Source organism: Camelina sativa, chromosome 15 (assembly GCF_000633955.1).
Source record: "Camelina sativa cultivar DH55 chromosome 15, Cs, whole genome shotgun sequence".
NCBI lineage: Eukaryota > Viridiplantae > Streptophyta > Magnoliopsida > Brassicales > Brassicaceae > Camelina > Camelina sativa.
In genome coordinates, this window is record NC_025699.1 from 28,798,395 (window position 1) to 28,809,533 (window position 11,139).

At 31.6% G+C, this 11,139-nt stretch overlaps 1 protein-coding gene and 1 long non-coding RNA gene across 7 annotated transcripts; both read left to right on the forward strand.

Moving 5' to 3' along the window:
• Positions 4,480-6,203, forward strand: LOC104747787. The gene is made up of 3 exons (XM_010469480.1): positions 4,480-4,796; positions 4,938-5,169; positions 5,517-6,203. The coding sequence occupies exons 1-3, from the start codon at positions 4,566-4,568 to the stop codon at positions 5,942-5,944; spliced, it is 891 nt and encodes a 296-aa protein (XP_010467782.1). The 5' UTR covers positions 4,480-4,565; the 3' UTR covers positions 5,945-6,203.
• LOC104747788 lies at positions 6,798-8,694 on the forward strand. Of its 6 annotated transcripts, none has more exons than XR_002035372.1 (7): positions 6,799-7,014; positions 7,137-7,185; positions 7,295-7,372; positions 7,688-7,728; positions 7,832-7,916; positions 8,078-8,315; positions 8,397-8,694. It is a non-coding gene; the product is annotated as an uncharacterized LOC104747788 (long non-coding RNA). The 6 variants fall into 6 exon arrangements; XR_761239.1 differs by having other exon boundaries at positions 8,078-8,140; positions 8,219-8,694; XR_761238.1 differs by having other exon boundaries at positions 8,078-8,140; positions 8,229-8,694.

Consider the following 11,139-nt stretch of genomic DNA (forward strand, 5'->3'; position numbering starts at 1 on the left):
AATGGTGTTTCAAATATTTTATGAATGTCACTTTTGAAGATTTGAAAGCAAATGTTGGTTTTAGTTTGTATAGATTTCATGTTAGTATGTTTATAAGAATTTCAAGTGATTCAAATATGGTATAGCGGTAAATTTTGATATCTATTTTAATTTTATCATATTTTCTAAGAAACTAATACATTTTCTGTTTCTTATCTTTAAATATCTTTATAACCTACTATTGGTAGTTTTGTATATTTTATTATTTTGTTTAAGCTCTTAGAAGGCTCCCAAATAATTCCCATTTCAATCTTAATGAATAATATTAATTAGTATTATTTAATTTTAAATTAATTTCATAATTTTCTTTTGTGTTTTAATTATATCTAGACCATAGATATATTTATGCCTAATTTTTTCTATATTGAAGTAATCTCTTGTCTTCTACATATCCACTTTTTGATGAAGAGGAAGAAAAAACCGAGAATAAAAATGAACTTATAATTTTTTCTTTTAAAAAATTGATGGTGAAAATTTTGAATTACTTTGGTTGTCCAATCACCTATTTCCAATAAATGATGCATGAAATAGAAAGAAACTTTTGCTACCAAAAAAAGGTGAATTTCCATTTAAAACAATCCTACTATATTAATTGAGAAGTAAAAATATGAAACTAACTTTAAAATGTGTAAAAAGTTACATTCAATTGCCATTAGAAAAAATTAATTAAGCTTAATTAACTAATTTAAATAAATATAATTAATTAAAAATAAAAACACTCACAGATCATATATTAAAATATCTAAAAAAATCTAAAACTATATTTTCTCTTTCTAATAAATTATGGACGAAATTACTAATTCTTTGTTTTTTTAAATATATAAACCAATCAGAATTTTAAAAACTAAGATTGTATATCCAAGTATACAATACAATTATTTTTAATAACTAAATTCAAAAAAAATTGTTAAGATTTCAAATAATGATTCTCCTATCATATTTATTTTATTTTATTTACAAATTGTTTGGAATTTTCATATAATACTTATAATTAATAAAATGCATATTTTTTTGGGGCATTCTCAAAAATGCCTCTTTTTCTATACTCCTTTTTAAAAATACCCTTTCATGTGACCATTTTTAAAACTACCCCTCTTTATATACAAAATGACCAAATTACCCTTTTTTGAGTGACAGCAAATATGTACAATCATCAAAATAGAACCTCCAAAAATAAAAAAAAATTTCCGGCCAAATTTTTTTTCCCGCCAAAATCAAAAATTTTTCCCGCCCAAAAATATTGAAATTTATACCTTATAAAAACTTTGTAAACACTTTTAAAAACCTTTTAAAAGCGTTTACAATGTATTTAAAAATATTTTATAAACCTTGTAAATGCTTTTAAAAAGCTTGTAAATGCTTTTAAAAAGCTCGTAAATGCTTTTAAAAAGCTTTTAAAAGCTTTTAAAAGCGTTTACAAGGTGTTTAAAAACCTTTTAAAACCCTTTTTAAAACCTTATAAAAACCTTGTAAACGTTTTTATAAGGTTTTTAAAAACATTGTAAAAGCGTTTACAAGGTGTTTAAAAACCTTTTAAAAATCTTTTTAAAAACCATTTGAAAACCTTTTAAAAACCTTCTTGTAAACGCTTTTACAAGGTGTTTAAAAAACCTTTTAAAACTCTTTAAAAAATCTTGTAAAAGTCTTTACAAGGTGTTTATAAGGCTTTTATAAGGTAGAAACCTTATAAACCTTTTAAAAACCTTGTAAATTTTTTTTGGCGGGAAAAATTTTGGCGGGAAATTTTTTTGTCGAAAATTTTTATCAAATTTTTTTTGACAAAATTTTTTTGGCGGGAAATTTTTTTCGAAAATTTTTGGCGAGAAAATATGTCGGAAATTTTTTTGGCGGGAAAATTTTGTTTTTTTTTTTATTTATTAAAATATTTTTCATCTAAGGGTAAAATGGTCTAAAAAGAGGGCAAAAATAAAAATGGCCAAAAAAGGGGGTATTTTTGAAAAGGGGTATACTAAAAAGAGTATTTTTAACAAATTCTCTATTTTTTTCTGCATATGTTGTGATTTGAATTTTTTTAAAACGAAGATATATTTCTCAATGTATGAAAATGTGTGTTTTAATTTCCACATTGGCGGGTTGGTAAAAGTAAATTTATATAGATGATAAATTAATAATTTTTATTTGCTCACAATTATAATATTAAAATTACTACTCCCTCTGTTTTATAATAAGTGTCATTTTGACACTTTGCACATAGATTAAGAAAACATATTAAAATATCTCTTATACCCTTAAAATTGAAATTGACTCTTGATTTTCTTCAATGAATATGAGGTTAAAGTTGGAAATTTATGCTTAATTTTACATTGAAAAACTAAAATGACATTTATTTTGAAACAAAAAAATCAAGCTAAAATGACACTCTTTGTGAAACAGAGAGAGTATTTTATATTTTTTTTAAAATGTTGACTTGTGCTTTAAGCACGGGATATATCCTAGTTGAAAGTAAAACAATAGCCACGACATATGTAAAAGAGTATTGTGATAGGAAGATTGCTGCAACAGCCGATACTTCTTTTAACTGATGCAATCTTAGAATCCAGAAACGGAGCGAATGATGCTGCAACATCCGGAAAGGGAAATGCTGAGGAGAGGTCACCAATAAGTTACTAAGGATAGGAAGAAAAGTCCTCTCCGATGTTGGAAAGGCAACCGGAGAGGCAAATGAAGGCGGAGAAAAAGAGGTTCTAGAGAGAAGGGAGAGAGTGCATATACAATTTTTAACAATATGAATAATCAAAATCTAGGATGATCATTGATCAACTCAGGTGATTCGAGGAATCTTTAGTCGAGTTTTCCTACTTAACCAGAAAAAATTATTTCTGGACCTGTATAAGAAAACTATGTTTGTATAATCTTAATTCCAATATTTATAAAAAAAAAACTTGTAAAGCAAAAATAATGGCAAAGGGAAGCTTATCCTCTTCTTCTTCTTCTTCTTCTTCTTTTTTTTTTTCTTAAACAATGTGAAAGAATCAAAGAAGCTTATTCAACGAATTTTAGATATTTCCTGAATCTTGTGACAATTAACTAATTAATTGAATATACTCATTTTATAACAAAGAATTTTCAGCGCTTACAATTTCAATTTGCTTGTCATCAAATATTGCAGACTTGATCAATAACAAAGCAACAAAAATGACAAGGTATTGCCAAGTGTTGACACTTGCAATGCAAGTAACTATCAAATGATGTGTAGATTTGAATATCGGAGTATAGGACTAACTCATTCATATCTTTCCTATATTTTTTTTTAATTAAAAAACAAACGTGTGACTGTGACGTAATTAGGTATGGAATAAAACACAACCAAGAGAAGTTGTACACCGAGAGATCGATGAGTTGATCATCAAATTCTTAAGCATTTCCTAAATGAAGTTGGTTCCCTTGTCTCGTTCGTTTGCGTAAGATGTTTAAAATGTAAATTCCAAAACCGCACATTTACACGTACGACGACGATTGTTCTTACTTCTTAGAGTTCGTATATGAGGTTTGTGCTTTACATTTCTTTTTTCGTACGTTTCTATAGAGAAAATGTTGAGATGATTTTTATCTTATTATGAATAGCATAGAAATGGAAATAGATTGAATATAAAAAATAGTGGGCTAGCTAGGTGGTTTCCCGTTTATTCATGCATCAGTTAAATCATGTGATCATTCACGAGTAAATTTTTTTCATATCGATCTAGTAGACCATGAGTTAATCACATGTCGACTGTGGTGTTTACCTATCAATTTATTCGAATCTTTGTATGACTAAAATATGTATACATGCATATTATAAAAAAAGGGACTCGTCTAAGCTCCTAATCTGGTTTTAAAAGTAGATTCCACCGGATAATGTGTGGGATTGACTCATTTTGACATCACTTTACAACAACAGAAAATACTCATTTTGACCGCCCTTTGTTTTTATACATATTTATAGTAAATATATTTCATTTATAGTCAAATTTTTTCGAATCTATTCAAGAGTAAGAATTAAGAAACATTACATGCATGGATGAGCGTATGAAAATTATAAGTGTACAACGGAAAGTTTGAATGTCCTAAATTATATTTATTTTTCCCGAATTTCCAAAATGAACTTTTGTTTTTTTTTGTTTCTGTAGTAAGATAAAACTTTTGGTTAGTATTATCCATTTTCACTTTTTAAAGAGAATATTTTGTTTTATATAAATAGGAAACAATTCATATTGAGAGTATATCCATCGGCATCCGGATATGTACTGAGGAAGGGTCCTCACGAGATTAGTCATGCTGACATGGAAACTAGCTGTCTTGAGCAATCATTCATCTCAGAGATCAGACACCTCCTCCAACCACAACTCGACGCGTCACCTTCCGCGGCGCCATGTATCTGTTTCTCTGATTCTCTCCCCACCCATTATATAATCTCCTCCTATTTTCTTCTTCTTTTTTGTCCAACTCTAAAAACAACAAATATTATTTGCTCTATTCTTTAAGAAAGAAAGAAAAACAAAAACAAAAACAAAAAAAAAACTCCGATGGATCGGCAAAATTCTGATGACATCATGAGGTTTCTTGATGGAATGGCTAGCTCCGACGACGTTCTTTTCGGTTTTCTCGACGAAGGAAACCAGTCACCCGAGGATTTCTCTGACTCCGGTAACCTTAACGGCGGTGGAGACGATGAAGACGACGACAATAATAACATCAACAATTGCAATTCTGAAGAAAACAAAGCTTTTTGGCAGGAACAAGAACAACTTCTTCAGGTAACTTTTTTTACCCAAAAAAATATATATATTTTAATTACCAAACAAAACTAAAATTTTGTAAACAAATTATTTTGGTCATTTTTTAGCCAATTTATTTGGTGTCTAAATATGTTTTTTTCTTTTTTGGGAATTGTGTAGGGGACACTGTATAGGACAAGTACGATTGAGACGAAGATTAGACAAGCGACGAAAGAAGCCTTGAAACAAGTTAAATCTAAGGGTCCTTTTTATTGTGTCTGCCGGCGACCAGTGGACGGCGGTTGCCGGAGTTGCTTACGTGGTGAGATCTCTAGACACCTCAGAGATGTTGCCGGCTACGATTGCGTCATCTCCAAATCTAAATGGAGAAGCTCTCAAGACATCCCTGCAGGTACAACCATACACACATGCAAACATGTTTTTTTTTTTTATTAAAAAAAAAAAAAGACTGGTTCTGAATTATTCAGCCATCGTTTTCATTTCTTCAAAGGGAATATCTAAGATAATTATTTTAAAAATTGGAAGAAGATGATTATGTCCACAAGACGAACACGAAAGATTTTTCCAGACCCGTTCTTTTTAATGTGTTACTTTATTATGTATCAAGCAAAAAGCGGATTTTGTCAACAACACACTACATTTATTATGAATGTTTTTTCTTGGACCATATAGTTAATTAAATTGTATGAATATTTTGGAGTGAGTACTCATACAGTATTTTGTTTTTATTAATATCAGGGGAACACGAATTTTTGGAGATCGTAGACCGATCGGGTTCGAAGAAAGGCGAGATGAGAGTGGTGATCGAGTTATCATTTAGGGCTGAGTTCGAGATTGCAAAAGGCAGTGAAGAGTACAAAAGACTAGTCAGCCGATTGCCGGAGGTTTACGTCGGAAAAACCGAAAGGCTTCGATCTCTGATCAAGATATTGTGCATTGCTGCCAAAAAATGCTTGAGAGACAAGAAAATGCATATGGCTCCTTGGAGAAAACACAAGTACATGCAAGCCAAGTGGCTTGGCACGTGCGACCGATCTAGCTCCTTGGAAGCGACGTCCGAGGCGATGGAGCCGGAGAATTGGGTGCCGGTGGCGAAGCCTAGGGTTTCTATGTTGAACTACGGTGGTCTCTTCTCCGCCGGTCCGACCGCTGTATCCGTCGTGTGATATTTTGTATTTCTTAAGATATGGCTTGTAATTATTAATTGATTAGGGTGAGTGTTAATTACGAGTTTCGGATTTGAAATGGTCTCAGCGACTCTGGACCGGTACCTGACATTAGGCTGACTAGTAAGTGACAAAAGGCTGGTTTGAATCATTGGTGCAAGAAGAAATGAGATCTTTGTGAATTTTTTTTTATAAAGTTTTTGTATATATAATGTATACGTACCACTAGTAAAAACCGTTCAAATAGTTACTTACTGTAGTAATTGTAGCAAAATATAGCTACAAAATGTGACAAATTAGTGACAATATATGAAATAATTTAATTTGTGACTATTGTGTGGGTAAACGTAGATATATAGTATCGGATAGTTACTAAAACATTTTGTAGTAAAATTGCTACATAATTTGTGACACACCATATTGTAGCGCCATTATCCACAATAGACATCGTTACTATGTGTAGTTAATAATTTAAAAATAATAATAATAAGAGATTAATAGTATAATACTTTTGTTATTAATAACGTGGGTTTTAATGTAGAAATAGTATAATTACTAATTACTATGTAGAAATACTTTTAATTTTAAATCCAATAAAACTAAATATTTAATATCACTTTATTAAATGATGTGATGATTATTTTTAGCATCATTTATTTTTGACTAGTATCATTTATATTAATTTATATTAATTTTAGCATCACTTAATAAATGATATCAAATATTTCGTTAGTATCACAAAATAGAAACGATGTTAAATATTGAGTTAACATCGATCTTTAAAAACGATGTTAAAAGTTAACATCAATTCTCAAAATGATGTTAACTTTGCTTCTAAATATAAAATTTGTTAAAATATTACTCGTTTCACCTCAACACTTAGAAAAAATCAAAAAACTCATTGACCTAATTTATCTAAACGAAGAGCGAGCCCGTGTATCTCTCTCTCTTTCTCGCATCACGGTGATCCCTCTGTCCGACGAGAATTCATGGAATCGGAAGCAAACTGAGGATTGTGGTATCATGTCGCCGTCCATCACGTCATATCGCCGCCGCAAACATCGGTAAAGGTAAATCTCGCCTCTTGTTCCTCACTCCTTTCACTTTCCGCTTTGTTACCCTGTTCTAGGGATCAGAAAGTGTCAAAGAAGTTCTTTTTGGGCTCTCATAATTGATCTCCCTCTCTATCTAGGGTTTTGTTGATTTACAGAGGATGAAGAAGTACAGAGGCAGATGCAGAGGTTAGTTTCTCTGGTTAATCACTCACTTTTGTTTTTTCTTCTTTGATTTTTTTGTATCCTCACTAAGTCAATTCTCTTACTTTGGTGTTGTTCGTTTGCTTGAACTTAGTTTGTCACTTCGAGGAAGAGAAGAAGAACAAAGCGACAAGGAGCAGATTCTCTTTGTCTTCTCCCTACTCTCATCTTCGTAAGCTCTTCTCTTGATCTCTGTTTTAACACGGATTGAGATTTGATTGTTTTTAATGGGTATGTCTATTTGATAGTTTCCAACCCGAAAGTTCACCTCTTTCTCTTGTTTCTCAGTTTTAGTGTTGTGTTGTGGTGGGGTGAACGAGTCTTGTGTTGTGGTGTGGTGTGGTGAACGAGTATTAACTTAAGATTAATGTTAGTGCCTTAGAGGTTGTGTGTTGTGTTGTGTTGTGGTGTGGTGTTGTGAACGAGTCTTGTGTTGTGTTGTGTTGTGGTGAACGAGTTAGTTTTGCTAATTGAGCTTCATGGACAGGTAGCTTTGTAGTTGTCTATTTGTCAGGATTCACTTTATAAGTAAGTTTCTCTTCTTTGAATTTCACTTGATGCAACTACAGGGTGACAATTATTCTTCATGAGTATTTGACCTTTTTAATAGCCTCATATAATTTTCTTGCAGATAGATCTAAGCTGTTTTCCTTGGTGATCTGAGTTTTTTTTTGCAGACTGCTAACTAAAGTTCCATAGACTTGATGGTCTAGCAGGTAAGCTTAAGCCTTAAGGCGTTTGACTATAATTTATATTCTGGTTCTGAGATTGATCTTCACCAAGAAAACCTCTCGTTTTTAGATCTTCTTCAAAGTCACAGATTCTTTGATTCTCGAATCTTGAATTTGCTATCTGGTTGTTGAAATTTTTGTTTCAGGTTTGAATCACGGATTTCAAGGACAGGTTCATGGAAGAAACTGTGCGACTGTTTAGTCTCTAGGTGGTTTAGCTTATGAAGTTTTTGTTATGTTAACATGTTTAATGGATTTCATATTTGTTAATGAGTTATTTTGACAAGTGTATCTCAGCTGTTGTACAAGGCTATGAAGGAATCAAGAGAGTCAATGGAAGTTAGGCATATCACAAGATTGTGTTGCTGCTAGTTTACAACTCAGGTACGGACAGTACATTTGTTGGTAGCTCAGGAATTGTGTTTGGCCACACATAAATTGAGCTTGACTAACATATTCTCTAAGACCTTGATGGTTCTAAGAGGGAACTCACGAGGATGATTCAAATCTTGCTTCAAGGTGGATAATTGGTTGAGCTTCTCTATTGGTTTGAGTATTCTAAAGAGATTACAGTTTCCTATAGTGGATGCAACTGGACTTAGTTTATTAAACTCACGCTTGTAATTTTCTTTGGGGGTTGGAGTGATAGTGAGTATCAATTATCAAAGAGGAAGGATAGTGTGTTCATCTACTTATTTTTAATTATGTTTTAATTTTATTTTGTAATACAGTTTTTTTTAAATGATGGTTTCATAATAATAAATACAGTATTTTTATTTAAATATTATTTCATTCCAAAAGTAAAACATTATTCATAATTTAAAAAATAATTACTAAAAATAAAAATAATTTGTATAAATACAATTCAACTGTGAAGTGACGTTGGTGCAGTGGCCAAAAGTAAGTCCTTAATGCACAAGGCACTATCACACCCGGGATCGAGTCCCGGCTCCTACGCATGTAGGAATTTGGCTAATGGGCCGGCCAGTTGTGGCCCATAATGCAGAAATGTTGAAAAAAAAAAAAAAAAAAAAATTCAACCATAATCATAAATTTGTTACATAGAGTGCTAGAAGAAGGTTGTATCAATTTGTTACATTTTTGTTCATTACTTTTCTGTAGCAAATTGTGACAGATATAAGTCACAAATAGTAGCTATTTGCTACTAAGTAACTAGTATCTAATTGGTAGCAAATTACCACAATTAGTGACAGAGATAAAATTTGCTACGACCAAATAATTACTAATTAAATTTGTAGCAAAATAGTAACAAATATTTTTTTGCTACGAATAATATGTAATACCTACAAATTAAATCGTAACTATACAGAACAACTCTACTAGTGTACGAGTAACTAAAATAAACTTTTTACATAAATATTATACATTTTGGAAATTTTCATTCATATTAAGAGATATCTTAAAACTGGGTGTGCATATGTTGTAATGCAACTAAAAGACTGTATTTGTTAATCTCATAGTTTGCAACTTCATAAGCCAGAATAACAACATAAATAGTTTTTTGAACCGGTTTGAGTTTAAAAAAGTTAGAAGCATGAAGAATTAAAAGTATGCAGTCGATGAGTTGAACCTAGGACCTAGGATTCAGAATCACATGCATGCCTTAAAGGCTTAAACTAATCGAACCAATGGCCTAGTCCAAATAATCATCCTCAAGACCAAGCACAGGCTTGATGAGGTAGCTAATAATCCAAGACCAACACTGTATTAACCTGTTACACAAGTTTAAGATAGTTCAACTTTTGTCACTTGACTATGTACAAATCAGAATGCGTGGTTTTTTGTTTGTTTGTTTACATGTGTTTATATAGACCTTATCCACCAAATTTACATTTCTTTCATATGTTTGTGAATAATATTTAAAATTTTAATTTATTTATGGGAGATTCTCAAAAATAGCACCAATTTAAGTTTTTGTTCCAAATTTAGCACACATTATCTTAAATTCCAAAACTAGCACATATGCTCTAATTACATATTAAAAGAATAAAATTTTTAATTCTCTTTCCTGGGTAAAGTATAATCACGCATATCTCCTCCACTAACCGACATCGTCTCGTTGTTGATTGCTTACAGGAGATCGGAGTTTGATGAAATCGCCGGCGATCTACAAGAGACTGATGACATCCACAGAAGATCGGTGACACCCACATGAGATCGGTGACACCCGCAGGAGATCAAAAATTGCCACCGCTTTCACCTCTTTCTCTCTCTCCTCCATCACCATCTGGTTAATTGAAGCGCTTTGTGTTTGAATCCTTCTTCTTATTCTAAAACCTAGCTTGTAAAATTGGGCGTTTTTTATTCAGTTGGGGGTTTTAGGTGTTTCATTTGTTTGCTAGTTTGATGAAGTTTAATGGAGTGAAAGTGTTTTTTTTTTGTTGTAATTTGAGCTTGTCGGTGAAGGTTAAGATGTGATTGGTACAAATGATTCATGTAGCAAATTGATTGTTGATGGTTGTGTGATTTTTTGCATTAGAGTTTGATTAGTTAGTCTAACTTTCAGGTTGGCTGGTACAAATGATTCGTGTAGCAAAGAGTGTTGTTTGTTGTTTGTGTATTGATGTGTTTCTTTGTCACATGTGAAGATTAAGGAAGCATTGTTGAGAATTCATGAAGACTTTCCTGAAATTATTAACTGATTTCAATTTTTATCGCATGAAATTGGGTTGAAAGTTTCTCTAAGCTACGTGATGTATCTGCAGATGACACAAGATGCAAGTATGCTTTGGATATGTCCCTTTATCTAATTTTACTCTATTTGTTGTTTAGACATATATGATGCTTGAGAAATTTTTTTAGTTTTTTTGGTACTTGTCTGATGTATAACATTCTCACATGTTTTACCCTAATCTTATGTTTTCTTAGATTCTTGATCTCTTTGTTATTATCTTATGCTTTTTTCTGGGATGGTCTTGCACATATTGTTGTTTGTTAATATGTTCTGCTCTTTTTTAGTTTTCATGTATGCTCTAAGATACATAGGTTCTTACTTCCATCTTATGAAAATTCAGGAAGGATTGAACGAAATTCAATAAAGTTTCCTTAAACTTCAGGATGACCTTCATAAAAAGTTTAGGAAGAATTGGAGTTGCAATAACACTCAAAATCAAAGACGAACGGTGCTCATACAAGATTGAAGGCTTCAGTTGCCATATGAGATCGAAGTATCTACAGTTTGATTCTT